The 19,984-nt window shown below is 36.7% G+C and overlaps 1 protein-coding gene across 3 annotated transcripts in view; it reads right to left on the reverse strand.

The window, feature by feature from the left end:
- Positions 1 to 1,202: 1,202 nt before the first annotated feature.
- Positions 1,203 to 19,984, reverse strand: part of FAF1 (Fas associated factor 1) — a 165,226-nt gene continuing 146,444 nt past the window's right edge. For all 3 annotated transcript variants that reach the window (XM_083845680.1, XM_083845679.1, XM_083845681.1), the window contains 2 exons: positions 16,719 to 16,934; positions 1,203 to 3,704 (listed from right to left, as the gene is read on the reverse strand). In XM_083845680.1, the coding sequence (XP_083701806.1) occupies positions 3,621 to 3,704; positions 16,719 to 16,934 (300 nt within the window). In that variant the 3' untranslated portion in view covers positions 1,203 to 3,620. The remainder of the gene's footprint in view (positions 3,705 to 16,718; positions 16,935 to 19,984) is intronic.

Genomic DNA, 19,984 nt, shown 5'->3' on the forward strand with positions numbered 1-19,984 from the left:
GTGAAGTATAATTCAGTTCAATTCCCCAGGGGAGACCCAGGAAAAGACCATCATCGCTGATTTGAAATAAAGATGTATCGTGTGCCTTGTCAGACGCTGGAAGAAAGGACATGGTGCTTACCTTGACACAAGACCACCGTGCTGTGGAGCCTGAGTGGTGGGAGGCCCCCTGGGCTAGCACAGAGCCCGAAGCCTCAGCTCCAGGGAGGAACGGTGCCCACAAGCCATCACCATCCTGAGCCTTCCTATCTGCCAGTGTAACCAGTTCCTGGTTCTGCCTGGCAGGGACTCATCACATGTATTCTGTGGGGGGGCCGCTTTGATTTGTTTGGAAACCTATTTAATTTTTGTTTGTTGTGGATCCCACTCTAAGACACCTAAATCTTCCTGTGAATTGTTTAAGGAGTCTGACCATGAGGCTCAGATAATGAAGTGCTTCAGCCCTTCTGTGAACCTGGGTCACGGTGGTTTCGTTTTTCCCCACATATGGAAGAGTGAAATCATATCACTTTTTAGTAGAAATATTACTGTAATTGAAAATTTATTTTAAATTTCTAATGTCACTGAGTACGTACAGTTTATGAAAGCCAAAGTCCTTTTCTGCTACATTAAAAAGAATAAACAACCCCCCAACACAGCTCCATTAGAAACCCCCCTCACTAAGTTTAAGAGCGCGTATGCAGAGAACACAGAGCAAACGCCAGTGCTCTGCGCATTCTCCAATAAAGACTTAGAACAGCAATGCCTACAGGCAGGACGTTTCTTCCAAAGCCAGAGAGCCCCACCTTCACCACCATGCTCTGAAGGCCAATACCAAAGCCAACACATCGTACAGGATTCCTTCCGTTCATTAACAGTAATTCCTAAGACTTAAAACTAATGCGTTAATCACATTAATGATAATCCATTAATGTGAGGAACCTGGAGATAAAAAAAAAAAAAAAAAAAAGCAGAATCAGGGATATGCTATGCTCTGTAGTAAGTGTTACAGTTTTGGGGTAATAATGAATTACAAAATGAGTCTGTAGAATGACGAGAGGATTAACCATGTCAGCAGAGCACACGAAGTGAATACCACGGTTTAGGAGAGCAGAAAACGATGGCACAGAACATTAACGTTTCTACACAGGGACTGGTTTGCACTGTGGGTGTAATTTGGAAAGGTGACTAGATGGTTGCTTCTTGAAATCAGGCCCAAAGTATTTAAGGACCAAAACCATAAAAGCTTTATTTAAATTGAGTGATACACTTGTGGCAGAATGATCCTTATATAGAGATCTTGGTATCTTTGTATCAGGGGGCAGTAATGCCACCCCTTTAAACACTTCCACTTAATTCTCACCAGAACATTTTGATAAAGACAGTGTATTTTGCAATATGAACAAAACGGGGGAAAAGAGCCCTAAACCAGAATTTAGAACAAAAAGGCCAAACAAACCCTGGGAGCACTGACTTCAACAAGTTCAACAAATATTCAAGCCACATTTAATAACTTTATGAAACTAGTATCAAAGTAAAGAATATATAGTCAAAATACAGAAATAAAGTCGAGCGAGAGAAAACAGCCTGATGAGACCAAACAAAAGTTAAACAGAACAAGTTAATATAACAAGTTCACTGAAAGGTTGCTCTGCTTGTGTAGCAATGTTTCAGCAACTCCTTTCCTCTACAGCCAGCTTAGAAGGAAGAGCTAATCTGAAAAAAAGATATGCATCACTTTCAAATCCTGCTGTATGTGTTACTGTGATTGTTTGTAGAAACAGAGTCACCCCAATTTGCAACCTATGTTAATTTCGTATTTAATAAACATAGTAGATCTTTTTAATAAGAAAACAAAAGTTGAGAATGAAGCACCTGCATTCAGGTTTCCATTACGCATACATTTATCGTTCTATTGGCTATGAATTCTTTTATTTGTGAGCTGCAAATGATTAGGATTTGCTTACACTTCCAAGCCTTTTGTTTGTCATAGATACTTCACTTCTAAAAGTGTCTGATGTAGCACTCACTAATTACAGAATTACAAAAGGTAGAATAAGGCTTTCCCCTGCTCAGAAATTTGCATTTTTGGTAAAGGTAACAATATATCAGCTTCACTAACACCCTAATAATAGGCATACATTGAATTTTATATCACCATCCTTACAAAGAAAAAAATAAAGACTAAAAGATGTGTGCAGTTGCTTTTTGCTTAGTAGAAAATTTTCAAATCAGAACTCATTTTGTTACGATAAGCACTGTGAATTACAACATATAAACATGTGGAAAACAATATGCCAGGCGCTACAAAAGAAAGTTTGATTAGCAGATGATGATTCTGTAGTGCTATTGTGCACTATCCTGTAAGCCCAGGTTTAACAAAAGGGGGGGGGGGGGAGAGGCAAAAAACCCTACCACTTTTGATGCAGGTTTGGCATGAAGTGTATTTTAGATCTTAGCCTCAGTATGCTTTTCTATGGTTGCGATATTTAAAGTACCAGATTTTTCCACATCAGATAGTAGGTAGTTGGTGCATACATTTCAGACAACAGAACTAGGATTTCTTTAATTTGAGACGGGATCAGTAATCTATTGTTAAAATGTCCGAAGTGTGCAATAATAAGGCAGATTTCTTATTACACCATCTTTTAAGATACTCATTGTTTGATGAAACAAACAAGGTGCTTTAAAACAGCAGAGTAATAGGATACAAACAAGAGCCAGAATGAAGGAAAACCGCTAAAATGGGAACTGCCATTTCTTTCACAATGAGAAATAAAGAACTTTTGTATCTGGTATTTGAAAGGTTTTTAACAGCTGATATTCAATATCAGCTGATTCCTGAAGTGTTGGCGAGATACCAGGTTTCTGGTACTGGCCATTTCTAATGTTATTTAAATATTCACATCATGCAATAAGCAGTTTCACACACTGCAATGTAATGGAAAATACTTCCTAAACTGAATCAGAACTGAGACCCAAAGCAGAACCAGTAAATAAATACCTTGCATATATGTCAAACTATATTCTTCAAACAAAACCTTACATCTTATCAAAGAAGTCAGAAAGTACTAACAAAAATTATATGCTTTCTACTATAATACTGTTAAATTTCCATGGCTGAGAATGTCCCGTTAATTTTTTCTGCCTTTTTAAATTAGGTGACAAAGTAGAAATTCAAACACAGAAATAAAATGCATATATATGAGAGCACTGGCTCGGCGAGATATCAAATATACAGCATTCTAGTGTCAAAAGTACAGGCAGAAATGTCCAAGATTTCTTGGTGAAAAAGGGGCATTTGAGGAGTAAAAATTCTACTTAACAATCACTCACATTTTAACAGTGCATTAATTATAACAAAAGCTGGATGATAAGTGAGCAACATAGTCATAACGTTCAGTGTTCATAGCAGAATTTTATCCTCTGCTTATTTAAACGAGGTTGGAAACATATACTCATGTATGTGAAACTTTAAGTAGCTATGTTTTTTTCAATTTTTTCAGGATTCTTGCGAGAGGCCAAGTTGTGACATTGAGTTGAGTTGGATGATAGTACAAGATGGCGTTGATAGATGTGTTCCTCTCAATGCTGTGCCTCTGGCTTGTCAAAGGATGATTAGTCCTACAATCTTGTTTGATCTATTCTTTTGCCTCTAGGAAAAGGGTTTCTTGAGGATACAGTTTTACCTCCAGTAATGATTTATTTGGATCCAGCTGGGTCACCTGTAAAGACAAGAATGAAAAGATAGGTGTAAGTAGACTTTTATGAGCTGCTTATCTTCACAGCGTGGGTTTTCACTGAGAGAATTGTGAGTCCCTCCCGTCAGCGATCGTGGGAATTGTCAGCACGAATTCCCAGAATGTGGTGAAGAAATGTGTTATATTTTGTATTTCTATGTTAATGTTATTAATATTATTTTACATATTGCATATTTGCAGAATCCATCATGTTAATTCCAAGAAGAGTTGGTTTTCTCCCACAAACCAACATGTGAATACATCTGTTTTTGTCAAAGTTAATTTGGAAGGTTAACTGGATCACAAACTAAGCTGAAAAATCAAACCGTAGTTCCAGATAACTATCTTAAAATTTCCATTGTTCACTAGAGTCTTGACTCCTTGGCAGATTTGTAAAGGTATGCAGGCAATCATTGTGCCGGTGGGCACACAGCAGAATTCCAGTGAGAGTTAAGTGTTGTACAATTTGGAAAATACTAATACAGGCACTATCTGCACCAATAGAGCCAGAATTCCTCAGCATTTGGATCTTAGCACCCAATCCAACAAGCTGCTCGTCGTCCTTAACTATTACTGACGTTCATTTCAGGCACACAAGCAATTCCCAGTTTATAGTTAGAAAAATTTGTGTTGAGGATTCTATTTAGAAATTGGATTGCTGCCTATAGGAAAAGTCTCTTCTACGAAAAAAATAAAATAAATATCACACAATATGATTATACATACAAAATAATGAAGACAAGTGTCTTCTTTGGGTCCGTCAGACATTCACGTTTCCACGTCAGCACTGTGACACCTTTCAGAAGATTACCACAGTGCTTCACATAGAAAGCTGAACGTTGTTTCTTTCAATCTTACCATTTTCTGAAATACTTCACTTTCATTGTTAAACTTATTTTCCTTAGTAACTCTGGTTTAATTTCCCTTACTGTGTGAGCACACTAATTATCAGGAGCTTGTTTGTCAGTAATAGATTATTAGTCTCATACTATGGGTATAAAAAACACAAATCCGTACTGATAAACATTTTTTCTGAAGTTAAATTTGTTTATACCTATGATCATATAATGCCACTGATTTCTAAAATTATTTTTTAGAAAAAAAATGTGTCAAGAAAACCAAACATTATGAATTACAAAATGTTAAATGTATTTTTTTCTTAAAAGCATAACTTACTAATCCTGTCACCAATTACCAAAAAAAGTACTGCATCCCTTTCTCTTCTCCCCAGTTAAATCAGGCAAATTTAAAACATATTTCTATTTCCATTGTTTTATTGGATAATTCAAGATAACTTAATATTTAAACAAATATAAAGAGCTTATTGCTTCCTAAGGCCATTGAAATCAAAGTAGTTTCACCCCTCTGCAAAAGAATTAAATAGTAATAATAGATGCATTACTTTGATTCCCAAAGCAGAAACATATTTTCTTATACTTCATGTACCATGGTGAGCTATTGCTAGGTGGCTGAAGAGAAAAATAATTTGTAAAAACGCCAGGCTCAATTTTAGATTCCTATTATCTACAGTCCAATTATGCATTCCTGCACAGATGCTTCTTAAATTATTGAAAGGTTATTATCTTAGAAAGCAAATCTGTTATGTAGAAAACAGCCAAAGTAGTGCATTTAAGTTTGTGATTACAGAAGTATGCTAATTAAGTATCTTGTTGCATTTTTTTTATGTTTTAGTATTCTGCTACAGTCTATTGCACTTCAGCACTGGGAGGGAAGTGAACAGGGGTCTCTGCAGTTCACAGCACATGAGGTACTGTGCACCTGAGAGAAGCAATTCTCATCCTCTTTTCAGTTAAAGCTATTATCTAATTACACCTCTGTACTTTAAAATCCTGCAACCTCTTTTTACAATAAAAGGAAGGCAAGAGAGAACCAGAATAAGTCTTCTCCACATTTGACACACACACACACAAGTGAAAAACAAATGTAGGCAACGAATACAAACTTCCAGACTGTAACCATATGGAAACCTACTACTCACTTAAGTGTAATTCAAGATGCATATCCTAGTCTGAACTCTAAGCTTCACAAACTTCAAGTACTTTAATAACAATGCATGTTGTCCTTTCCTCAAAGTCTTTAAGCTTAGAAGGGTAGTTAAAAGCATTGTGGAGTACCTGCAGCAAAACGACTGTGCAGCTTTTCACCATAATTTCAGTGTGCTGCTTAATTCACTGAGGGACAGCAGAGTTTGCAAATGTTTACACCATTACCCAATTAACTAACAATATGGCTCCTGCATCTGTCAACAAACAAAGCTGTTGTTGCTTTGTTTTAGCTCCTTGGCATTTTCTGTTCATATGGGTCGCCATTGTACTTAATTATCACACCATAACCCTTCTGCAGCTTCTACTTTGTTATTTGTGGTTTGTAAATATGATGTTTACTACAAAGAATTGCAGCCTTATTAGCGAATCCACCTCCTACCAAAAGAAATGGTTTCTCTTGTATTTGTACGAAATATAAGACCTAAGATGCTTTGTAATCTACAGTATTTTTGAACAGACGTAGAAACCTAAGAATGATACATAATAGAGATCAAAGGACCAGGGAAGAGCCGTAACCCACAAAGGTGTGCCCAGTGTAGTGTTTTAATGGACTGTATTCACCTCAGTAAATTGGTGTGGGTTGTTTCACAAAGCAAAGTATTAAAGTATCTTTACATTTTGTCTATTTCATTTCACTAGCGTTAGGACAAATTCTGGAATCCATTTTGGTGCTGACGATGCCTTGCTCTGATGTCACTGCATGGGGGTCTTTTCTAAAGAGCCCTGCATGTTATATGTTACATTGCCCCAAACCCCCACACCTTTATTATTTATAGATTTTTTTTCATATTATTGGCACTTATGCAGGAAATCATTTAAGCATGTGTTTATGTATTGAATCGGGTTTGATCCTACTGAACTCACCCGTGGTGCTCAGCTACACGCTTTCTTGATTAAGGCTGCAAAATTCACCAAGTTAGGCATTCAGCATTTGTTAATCAAAAGCCGAAAGCCTAATGGTGCTCTGTGTCTTCCAGTCCTACAATGTCTCTCTTCTTACCAGTCACACACACATTCTCAGAGCCTGCTCACAAATCCCATGGTGATAACAGCTGGTGAGGTGAATGTATTTTAAAAATATATTTTGTGGTTTTGTAAATGTGAATACCTTGTATTATATTTGCATTATAATGAAATATAAAATACTAGCCCTTCAAAAGGGACTCTAAGTTGTTCCAAATTTACACAGTGAGGAGCGTGGGGGAGGAAAGACACAATGTTCAGATGCTGAGAGAGTATGATTTCAGTGACAACAAAATTGCTAAATATTCAAGCTCACAGGATTCTGTAGAATAACACATTTAGGATTGTCCCGAAGCCAAAGCTAATAGTATCTCCGGGCAAATGACTTTCTACACAAACTTTGGCACTCTCTTCAGGGAAAGAGACTTTCTATCAAGGTGACCAGTGAGTGGTAACAGGCCCTTATTTCTGTCGGCGTTCTATCTTGCCATTGAGCAATCAGTTTAATTGAAATATGTTTCAGTTGGTAAAATGGTACTTTTCTACCAACCGTATATACAGTTTTACAGGGCCTCTTGCTTTTTTTGCAGCTAAAATTTAATCTTTTCATTTGAAGAGCTTCATTACATAACCTATGCTGGATTGGTGCACAGTAAATGTATTACTGTAACAGGTATTTGTTTAAATGACTTATGTGATCATTATTACAACTAAGCACTAGCCAGTCGGTTTAAAGTACTCCTGCAGCACTTTGAAGTTTGCATGATTTACGGCTGCACAGAATCAAAAGATAGCAATGTTACCTCTTGTATTTCTCTTGTAAGAATGTGGTAGCTACTTACACTTTATTTTTCAACAAATTCCCCCTTTTTTTTAAGGACCCAATAGTGAAAATTATTACTAGTTTAAACATGGTGAAAATCATTACTAGTTTAAACAACATTTTAATACATCTTTGTAGCAACATCTTGTTCCTTCCAGAATAATTTTTGTATTATTTCTATCTTCACCTTTGCTGACCTATCTGTTCTACTACATGCTCACATCCCGCACAGCTGTACTTTTACCATTTCAAAGGTGTGTTTCCTTTACCTTCCCAACTCTGCAGGGAGAAGATAAAGACAAAAAAAATGGCTTAATGCCCAGGAAGGTCATTTAAAAATAAAGAATCAAATACACAATTATTATGACACTTACACAAGCAGTAAATATCACACCCTTCACCTTTCTCTCCACCCTAGGACAAGGATCTGATTCCTGAGTAGCACAGCCTCTATACCACTTACACACGCATGAATACATTTAATGAATCTAACGGACAAAGAGTTCTTTTACTCTGTTTCCTAATCCTCCTAAAGTATAAATGCAATAGAAATTACTTAAAGGCACACCTGGTAAAGCACCAGATCTGTTTAAAAAACTATATTTTCAGAATGACACAAACAAATACAGTGAACCCTTGTCACATACTGAAATATCTACGGGTTATAGGGATAATATGCCCAACTGGTGCCACAAACAAAAGTAGGGTTACTTCACAGAAATATATGCAATTAGATCTGGTTTAGTTGAATAAACTTCAAGATAATTTACATCTGAATTGAAGAAAGCCGTCACAAATAAGGAAAAATATGTCATAGTAAAAGACTTCGAGTCTCATTCTAAGTACAAAGCTTTAAGCCAGATATACCACACTCTTGATCCTATTTCACTGAAGAGAAAAACAGTATTTCAGATTGAGCATATTTAAAAAGTATATTTACTAAGCAAAGTAACGGATACTGATAAAACAGAGAACTGTGATCTTGTATCCTGTACTCTGAGCGTGCTTTCCACTCTTAGAAAAGCCGTACAGAGATACCATCTATCTTTACATAGCATAAACTGTCAGTGACTTAACATAATTTATATAAGGAAAGAATTTGCTGTGTAGATTCTAAGCAGTAAAGGCTTATATGATAAATCTGACTTGCATTACTTGTCTTTCTAGAGAGTAAATTAAGAAAAAATAGCAACTGTGTTCTCCTTAGTTTTAAAAAGTAACAAGCATAATGACAGGGCATTGTGAATAATAAGCCTGATGTTGCTGTATTTCTGTAGCGAGGCCTGGACTATTTGGTGCTTTTAAAAGTTCAACATTATGAATTCATGATTCTGTGTAAAATTTGATTGTTTTAATTGGGAAAACTAATTTTTATTTTGTTTGTAGAGCAAAGTTTATAAGAACACAAACTACAAATCATTATTACACCAAATAAAATCCTGGATGCTAATTATGTTTAAAAAATATCATTTTTTTTTACAAAAATCTTATTGCTTTTTAACAGTTGAGAGTGTAAGAGATCTGTAATTACAGATTATCTACCTTCCAATAAAAGCCACTAGGAAATGCTGTCTACAGCAACCCCACCTGGGTAGCTGTGGTGTCTGTGCTTCTCCTTAGTCCTAAAATCTGAAATCTTGCTTCGTGTTCAGTCCTTCCCCTTTTTGGCCTAGCCTGTTATGTCCAGAATACATCCGAGTACTAACTTGACTGAATGTCTGTCTGTATTTATTTCTAAGAACTAATGTCTATAAAAAATCACTAACTAGAAGACTGCATCTTCCTTTAGCCATACTTTCAGTGACAAAGTAACAAACACACATACAGGGCTTTTTCTTCTTGGCAGGAGAAGTGAAAACATCCAGGTATTTTAATTAATTACACTCTCTTTGAATAATACGGCTTTTGCTGATGTAGTGTTAGCGGCATGAAAATATCACCAAAGTTGCCTTCTGCGTGGAGGAAGAAGGTAGTGGTAGGGTCAGTGCCCGAGTCAGGCGAGCTGCCAGCAGGGCACAGCCCGTGCTGCTGTCGCCAGCCCCAACAACATCGAGACCAGCACCGCAGGGCTCCAGACTTTGAGGGAAGAGGAAGATGCTGTAAAGCTCTCCTCAGATTTTCTGTTTTCCTCCCTTCCTTCTGTTTAGTTTGAAATCAATGATCTGTTTAGTAATTTTTTCTGTTTCTTTTTTTTCTCAGAAAAAAGAGAAGCTGATGGAACCCCCTGGCACACCTCTCTCTCTGACAAAGGACCCACAGGCAGAGGAGCTCCATCACCTTCACACTATTTACTTTCAGTTTTCTTGCTGAGCAGAGGAAAGATTTAAATACTGGCATTTACAGATCAGAGCATTTGTATGTTAACCGTCCCTTCTGCTGTGCCAAGGAGCAAAACAGTCTGTTATTTGTGGGCACTGCTGCCAATGTGCTTTTATCAAACAATTCATGCATTTAATTATTTTAAAAACGTGCTAGCTCCAGAGATGACAGATCCTGGCCCCAGAAACACTGTAGCTTTCACTGTGGATATTGATGATGTGCTGAATGAAAGCAAGACAGCCACACCTCCTGGAAGGCTGAAAACATATAAATACATTTAGTGCCTCAAATGTACTGCAAGAACTTTGCTTTGCATATGTAGGTCCCAAAGGGAATGGGTAGGAACACAGCCACTCACCGGAGAGCGATCCATGATTGCATTCATGTGCACGTAATTATAACTGCATGGAAAACCGATCCAAAAGGATTTTTATCAAGTTCAAAGGCTTAAGATGTTCAGATACCACAATGATAACTACAGTATAACATTGTGATTGGTAGATAGGTAAATAGAATGAAAAGCGCGCCTAAGACTGCTTTGGTGATTGAGTCTGATGTATTACTTATGCAATTACCAAAACAGCAGGAGATCATTAAATTTTCTGGTAACCAGACACAGCTTTCTTAGTATCATACTACTACAAAGGCTCTTTATTGGTATTTTATCATTACATTTTCTTCCTACAAGGGGAAAAAAAAAACACAAAATTGACATAAAGCATGAATTCTGGGAAAAAAAGTACAAAATGTCTTAGGGCTAGTTTATGCTGGATGATGCCATATCCAACAGCAACGCTCTGCTGCTTAACTAAGGCATCTTCCTGTGAATAGTAACATGCCTTCCCTGAAATAAATGTTTGTAAAATGGTGCAGTGCTGAATAAAAGAACACTTTTGGTCAGAGGGATGTGCTTGGGTGGAATATATTAATCACGTGGTTGGCATTAGTCACTGGGTTAACTAATGAGGATGACTCAACTAAGAGCTCACAAACAGCATTGAGTATTCAGTGCTCTGTTGAATGCTAACTTTAGTGAGTCTTAAGGAAGGCAGCTCATCCGAAACACACACCTATTTGCTGAAATTAAACATTCCCTGTATTCAAGCAGAGTTGTCATACAAGATCAGAAACTATGTTCAGGTATAGAATGTAAATCTTTTTAGAGGAAACTTACATCCATGGGGTGAGGAAGGCATTCATTCCCTTCCATATCCTTTCAGTGACTTTATACAAGAAGGAATTTAATCTTTCTCTTTGTATATCAGTTAAGCAAACACCAGGTCTGAAGAGGCAGATCAAGTCTTTCTTTCTTGGAAGAAAATATTATGAAAAAATCTTTCTGCAATACTTTTTTTTTTTTTTTTTTTTTTACTACATATACAGAAATTGTATTTGCACAAAAATGGACATTACATTTCAAGGTTGAAAATATACTTTCTGATGTCACACAAGTACTGCCATCAACTTCAATGAGTATCAACTACTCCCTTTGTAGGTGCTGACCAAAAGAGCATGACACTACTTTGTGTGAGCAACAAACTTGTCAAAAGCAACAAAACCTAAGGGTTGCACACTCTTCAGTGTTCTGCTTGCAATTATATGTGCTCTAGTCCTCTGGAATTCAAAATTAACCAGTCCAATTAATTGTTCTACTGTTACCAGTCAACAGAAGAACGATCAGAAATCATGCTCCTAGAAGAGGCACGGGAATATGCTAGTCTGGTATGGCCAATTTACTTAGACAAATTCTCCGTGTCTTAACTAAACTAAACATAAATGCTGGAATAAATAAAATAACATGTCCTGAAAGGGAGGAAAGGCAAGGGTGGGTAGTATTGACTTAATGACAGCTTCAGCCAACAAGAAGAGGGATGCCTACCTTTGTGCTGTGACCTTCTGTAAACTAGATCATAGTTGATAATTACAGGACACCATCAGACTTATTGCCTTGAATAATTCTAAAGGATTGTGAAATTAAACAGATGGATACTATTTTGTGGAGTAGGAAATACAAATACCAGTAATTTGAGATTACTGGATAAATTTGGTGAATTATGTTAAACTTTCCCTGAACTTATAAAAACATTATACAAATTTCTGAACTTATCAGAAAAATACTTTATTTTTCTGAAATCCTCCTTGGCCACCAGACAGCTGTTCAAGCTACTTTCCCAATTTATGTAAATGACTAGTTACTAATAATGCTATTGGGTACACTGTGTGAATCCTTTCTCAGGAGAACATCTTTCTTCCTTCTTTCCATCAAGATGATGATTAGGGAAAAGAATGTCAAGAACCAGACATGGTCCTGAACATGTATTGCTTTCATAACCTATTCAATGAGTTTGAATGCCGCATTATGACTTTAAAAGTAGATTATCTGAATGCATTATTTGCACTAGGTGAAATGCAGAATAATCCTTACAAAGAAAGGCTAGAATGGACTGAGATGCACAAAATTGCTAACCTACCTAACTCAGCAGTACAGGGATCACGACCATAACATTACAACACCAGAGCACAGTCACCTGTTGGGATGATCATGTGTGCAGAGCACTGCAGCTAAACTCACCATCCCCTGGCATTATTTCCACCACTGCGGGAGTCAAAATAAGATTACTCCTGCCAGAACGCAGGAAATGAACAATCACATTTGGTTTTGGAGGGATATCTTACTCTGTATTTCTGTATAATATTAAGAATAGTCTGGCATTGAATTTACTGAAATCCTGATTGTACCTAATTTAAATTGATGTGCAAGTTGAGTTAAATTCATTTTCTATGGTTTCAAGGGAGACAGATTTTGTTTCTGTTTATTTAAACTGATGTTGGAATTGGTTAATTAAAAGGATTTAAAAAATCTTAATACTCTAAACAGAGCAAACTGGTTCTGAATTATTAAGCAACATTTTAGATGCATTTAAATAACCTTAAGTGACTTAACTGCCACCTGATCCTAAGCTGTGGCTCAGAAAAATAAAATGTGAAATACTGTAGAAGTCTTGGCTTACCAGGGCTTCCAGATACAGTAAATAAAAAGCTTAAGTCTCTGACAAAGCATCTGCAAAAGGCATATCTCAAATACATAACTAGTGCTCCACCTCAAGGAGAAATGAGCAGAAGAAATTGTGGGCTGCAGCTGAATTTTCAGACAAAATTAGTAAGCTCAGTCTTTCAAAAATAGACTTTCAAATGAGATGGATTCAGGAGAGCATGCCAGCACCTCACTTTCTGTCATGTACTATAAAACTTCCACAAACCTATCATTAATCCTAGCAGCACCAGTTTGGGTGAATTAGTTCTGCACATTCTTCCCACAGTTTCAACTAGATATGGTACACTTTGGCTTCTTTCCTACTTGTGGTCAAATGCCTAGGCCACAAGATGTTAAAGAATTTTTGGAAGACTTCTGCAGACCTCCACTGAAGGAAGCGAGGAACTGATCATTCAGAAGGTCTACAGGGTGCTGGGAGAAGACAGACCCTACAGAAAGCAGATTGAGAGGACTACTGAAATTAGTGTTTGGGAAGGTTTTTAGGAGAAAGGGACTTACTTGAAAGGGAGAAGGTTGACTGAGCATGCTAATATGCTTGGTGTAAGCTCTTTTTTGTTAGAGTTGAATGCATTTTGAAGATGAGGGTGACTGTTAGAAGAAAAAGAACTACAATTCTAAAATCAGCACACAAATTTAACCAGCACATACATTTGCTTCCATAAAGCCTTTGCAGGTGCATTTAAGAATATGGCAAAGAACTTGTAATACAGCTTTTTACTCAGAAAGATGTACTTACCAAATGTTTCCAAAGTTAGAGGCAGAAATTACCTGCTGACACAGGTTCACTCGTGTGGAATATGCTTGTCAGTACGGTACATAGTTCTGCTTTGGTTAAGGTACTGAGAAAGGAGGTGGTTAATATCTAATTTCCGTGCTAGTAGAAAGAACACAGTCAGTGACAAAGACCCAATAACAAGTCACTGCATGTGCTTAAATGCTTTGGAATGTCACTGCTGCTTTAAAAACTACAAGTAGTGTCTAGAAAAGGTTAATCTGTGTATTTACTCATGTGTAGAAGTTTGTATTTACAGTAGGGTTATGATACCAACTTCAAGTTAGCTAAGGATATCTGTGTAAGCAACTGGAACATAGAACCAAGAACTAATGAATTTTTATTTACCAAAGAAGTAAAAATACTTCAACAACATTGTATCAGGACTGACGGCTTTGAAAAGCAGATTTTGAAAAGCAAGTAAAAAATGTTCTGACAAGTTTCCCACAAGAAAATGCTCATTTGATTGAAGATAATCCCCTTGTTTTGATAAGACAAACACTTCTGGGGGTGTGTATGTTATTGTAATATAGATTAGGATAGAAGAAAAATGATTAACTTGAGAAGAAATGTTTTCGTCTTACTGCAGCAAAAATTCCAGCAAAGAAATTCTGACATTTTCAAAACTATTTTTTTTCCCAAAAAGTGTTATAGGTTAAATACAAAAGGACATTTTTAAATTCTATTTTTTCTGGAGCACAAGCATTCCAAGTATTTTGTTCTTCTTTCACAAATTTCACTGGATGCCTGTGATATATATCATATAGCAGAAGGGTTTTGAATGCAACTTACAGTGCATTTTTAAGAGGCTGTATAGCATGAAGCCTAAGGTAACAAATATATACTTTTACCATACTCCCAATGCATTCATCAGTATGATTTTTTTTCTTTTTCCTTTTTTTTTAAACGAACAAACAAAACTCTTCTCTCTGTGGAGTTGCACAATTCCATCTTTCCAAATCTGTGGAACATGGCAGATGTCATTTATAGTTAGCAAACCCCTGGGGATTATTTTTTGTCTGTTGTAGCTCTGGTGGTCACAATGGCAACCAGATTCATACACGGCCACCGAGTCAAATCAGCATGAATCATTTATGCGACTCCTCATACATGGCATTATTAGGTTGGAATCATAGAAAAAGGATGACAGGGTCTTGCATCCAGTGCAACAGACCAACAGCTCTGTATCCTGCCATAAAATTCGCCTTCCTTTGCCTCAGCATTTTCTGCCTTTAAGTTTCACAAATTTACTGACACTACCATCCCATTTTAATTTAATGGTCTTTTTTCTTTTCCATTCCTTTTTTCGCTTCTTCTCATTTGAGCCATCTGATCAATTTTTGAGTTTACAGAGGACTAAAATTAATGATGATGACGATGTGATTGTTTACAGAAACAGCCAGTCTAAACAGAGAGAATTTAAAGTGTAGAAAAAAAAAAGAATAATATATTCATAGGTTGATTTTTTTTTTTTGTAATAACTATGTACTAAGACATAAATACGTTACAGGCAGGAAGGTATGACTTGCAGAATATTTAAAACACATGAAAACATTGTTTAGACTGTGAAAGATTGTTGAGTAAAGTGAATGATACTGGAAACTTAGATGACTTCCAGTCTTTGGTTCCACTGGAAATGGTATCACATGCTTAAGGAGTAAAGTTAATTAGTGATTAATGAGATTCTTGAAATGCTTCTTTTCAGTCTGACTGATTAGGATTCTCAATATAAGACAAGGTGGAAGAAAAGCTGTAAGCACTACAATCTTGTTTACAGAGTTATGCCAAGAATCTTCAGAAATCACATCCACTCTCAAGGTCATAGCTTGTTAAAGACATTATTTTCTTCCCCTTTTGGAGTACTTGTGTCACTTAACATAACTTACAAATAGGATGATAAAGCAACAGGCTGCTGTTACAAAACAGTACTGTAAACACGCCAATCAGAGCTCTGCTCCTAGTGAACTTCCTCCACAGGCAGTGATAAGAAAGAAAATGGAAAAGCAACCCAGATACTGAGCTCCTTTGACGAAAAATGGCTTAACCAGTCACCTGGAGATTCCCCCGGACAACAAAACCCCTGCTCCAGCCCAAAGCTGCCCCAACTCATTTGCAGTACTGGAGGAAGCACAGCCAAAAAACTGCTGAACTTCACCCATCACTGCTTGGCTCAGTTTGTACTGTCACCTCTGCATCACCCCATTACCTTCCCCTTTTACGCAGTGCCCTCATATAATTGCTGCACAGTTGGACCCACTGACTTTTACCTTTGCTGTAACCATGACTAGTTAAAAAATGAAAGTTAAACTGCAATAGAGCAGACAACACACAGTTATATCTTAAGGGAAACCTGGTAACGAGCACATAAATATCTGTTGATAAACCAACAGAACTGAATTTGTTTTTGTAAGCAGTAAGTGGTATGACTTTGAAAATCAGTCACAGCAAGTACATCATTAGAATTTGGACGCAGAAGGTATAAATGATTACTTGGTTGTATGATGTAACAGGTGGATGAATAATTCATTACAGTTAACTGATTAGCTCGTAACCATTTATTATCTGACACTGAACCTTCCTGCTCATAACATAAAATTGGAATAAAATGGCAAAAACAACAACCAGAGAAATACCAGTCTATACCAGACCTAAACAGCATACTAATATTGATGCTCTTTCCTTCGCAACATGACGCGAGCGATGCTGGCTCACAGTCAGAGCACATGGACAGTTTTCACTGAATATGATCCACAACTCGTTTGTATCAGAAATGAAGGATTTTTTAAAATGTCACTGGAAACAGATTTCACAGTGCAATTTCGTATGCAGCATATGATAGCACTGTTAGGCTAGCACCTGGCTTGCTCATAGCCACGGAGCTTGGGCCACACTCTAACATATTCAGGCACAGCTTTTATTTTCTATGCTATAACATACTGGTCATCTAAACACACACAATTAAGAAGTAGTGATATTATTCCTGGAAGGTGCATTTACTCACATCTCTCCTTGGAAAGGTGCCCAGCAGCTTGTATTCCTCCCAAGGATATCCCTTGGAAGCTACAAAATCAAAGACAACCTGCAGCTTGCTGCTGGCCAGGAAACGTCGCTCAAAGAATTCTCCACTGGGTGTCCGAATACGCAGTTTGCTGACTGACTCGGTGCTCTCCTCTTTTGGTTCTGGAGGCAAAGATTGCTCAAGAGAGAGCCTGATAGCCTGAGGATGGAAAAATAACCATTTAGGTTGCAATGCTAACAACAGAAGAAAAGGAAAGAGCTTTTCTGTTCATGTCTTCTAGAATTTCAAGATGTACCATAGTTGTGCTTTATATCTCAACGACAAAATCATTTTTATTCACTCCTTAATAACAGCTCACCAGACAACTAATTAAAATAAATCCTTCTTTATAACACATATTATTAGGTCTACAGTTAATGCACGATGGGGATAAGTAATTTAATCATTTGGCAGAAAGCCTTGAAAAATTTGAAAGAGAGAATAATTGTCAAGTGGCCAATTGCTTCCTTAAAGGGTATAAATTGAAGGCAGTAAAAGTATTTCTTCAAATGCACTTATTATCAAATTGCCTTCCTCTTATACAGAGTAATTGACCATTTGTACCAAAGACAAGACCCTCAGTGGCAGTTCAGAATAAAAAGAAATATATGCAGGAGATCTACTATAAATAAACTAAAACACTGTTAGACATAATTAAAGATATCACAAATGTGTATTAAATATAGTGTATGTACAAAATTGGGAACAGTCAAAGAAGGAGATTGGGAGTAGAGACATGGGAGCTTTAAGATTTAAAGAAAGCAATTATTATTATTACTACTTGCAGTAAGACTACTCCAAGCACAGGTGTGCACATCTTCTGAAACAACTTGCATGCAGCCAGCCAGCACTGTAATGCCCAGGCTGCACCATGCAGCTAGAAATGCATACGCTTGTCTTCCTGCTAACACTGTGCATATTGCTGACGTTAAGACTTTAAGAGCAGGACCCAAGTCTGTGTTCACTGGCCTTTGCCTCCGGGAACTACAACATTAACACTTTGATCAGAATTAAAAGCAAGCAAACAACAACAACAAAGCCTAACATTAGACTGCTGCCATAGGTGGGCTTGATTTTCAAGGGTATTGAATGCTTGGACAGAGGCTGATTTCTTTTAAAAATTAGATCGTGTTTAGAAAGCAGCCTTGTTACCGTATCACCTTACTTCAGGCAGCAGTTAATGAGAATCTCAATGAGTGCTAGAAGCAGAATAACAATTCCTTCCCTACAATACACCTAAAAGACAGTATTCCAAAACGAAGGGGCAGTCACACGCTGCTTTGCCTAGAATTTAAAGGAACTTTCACGATACACAGTTGATATTTATGCCTTTGAAAATCTCCCCAAGGTCATTTAGTAACAGATATTGATTGAGGATGATTGCAGTAAAGAGAAAAGAATGGGCAGAAGCAAGATTATGAAGCCTTTTAAATAGTCTACTTCTTGCACACGAACCTCCGAGCAAATTATAGCTCAGTATAAATATTTATACATAGAACTTGAGTTCATTTTTGCTCATCTACTATGAGATTATATTTTAAATAGATTCTATTTTAATTTTCTCTCTCTCCATACTCAACCACCTGCTTACTGTCTTTCTGTTTTGACATTTCCCCACACAGTATAACAACAGATGCTACATTATTTACTGAACCCAATCAATTATATTATAGAAAAATAAACAACAGTAGCTCATTAGAGCTCTTTTCTTTGTGCAAAGAACGCGTCGCTCCCTCAAGTAACTAGTCTCCCAGGCTTCAGTGTAAAACGGCAGTTTACAGTGGATATTCTGTCCCAGCAAACCAAGTCAGAAAACAATGATGAGATGGATCACATTAATAACTCTTGGATCTGAACAAGCAATTTCAGTTTTGTTGATAAAAAGATGTTCAGTATGTGAATAGCTCAGTAGCCCGATTTTAAATATAGGAACTGAACATAAAGGCACTTCTGTAAGTAAACACTGTTGCAGAACAATTCAGTATAAGTAATCTGTATACTTGAAAATGGGAGTGTTAGTAAACACTATTGTTAAAATCCCTTTTGTTCTACTAAGCAAACAGATCCTATTATTTTCATTACTGCAGTCTACAGTAAAACAGGGAAGCCCAGATATATTTTGATAACATGGACTAGCTTTGCAGGCTTTGTGTAAGAAAACAGTTTTCAAAAGGCCAAGGTGTTAGAAAAGGTTCAGGAGCAGGTATACTAAAGCAGAGTGAATTATTGTTTCTATGCATACGAAATTACTTAAATAACAAAAATGTTTTTATTACTTGAATCTGATTATAAGTGATTTCTCAATAGTCTATTATTACTACAGTACTGATTTATTTTTAATTGCTATTGATCTTACAGAATTGTCATCTTTCAATTACTCTTGACAAAATGCTCACAGTCCAGTTTTGTGCATGGCTCATGCAGTTGTGTTTTTATCCTCTGTTCTTGGCATATGTAACAACAGGAGCTAAGAAAGCCATCAGATACTGTAGAACAATACAGAAGACTGGACTGCATTTTTACTAAATCATTGAATACTACTGCTCTGATGAAATGCAGTATTTACAAGACAGCACTGTTTAAAACGTTCTTGAATGCTTAAATGGTTCAGATTTTTTAAGGCAATTATCTTGGTCAAAATATATATGCAAATGCATTGCTTATATAGTTTGTTTATTGGGTTTATCTCTGGGAATAATAGCTGCATTGGTAGCCAACTTTTTGCAGTTGTGTAATGCAATTTTTTCATACATCAGCAAAGTACACAAAACTGAAATGTCAAATATATATTTAAGTCTGGGGCAGGGGGCGATGAGGAAGGCTGTGATTTATCAGGATTCCACGAGTTCCAAGGACTTTAACTAAATGGAAAATTAAATGAGAATATAACGCCAAATTTCACATCTCCGTCATCGCTGGGAGTCAGAGCGAAAGAGTTATATAAACTCCACTAAAAATATTGAAACTCTGATATTTTATATAAACGAATAAATACTTAAAATAGATTTTATTTACATTTGCGATAATACTGGAAATATACTCTGGAAATACATATTCAATAGGGATGTCAATGGAGGTTTGTAGTCATTAGCAACTTCCTCACAAAATTTTATATGCCTAGAAGTCAAAGGACAACACTCAGTCGACTCTAATTTCAGTCAATACATTTATGTGTACGTCACTTATTTTGAACATTTTATTCAAGGGTT

Source organism: Anser anser (genome assembly GCF_964211835.1).
Source record: "Anser anser genome assembly, chromosome: 8".
Lineage (NCBI taxonomy): Eukaryota > Metazoa > Chordata > Aves > Anseriformes > Anatidae > Anser > Anser anser.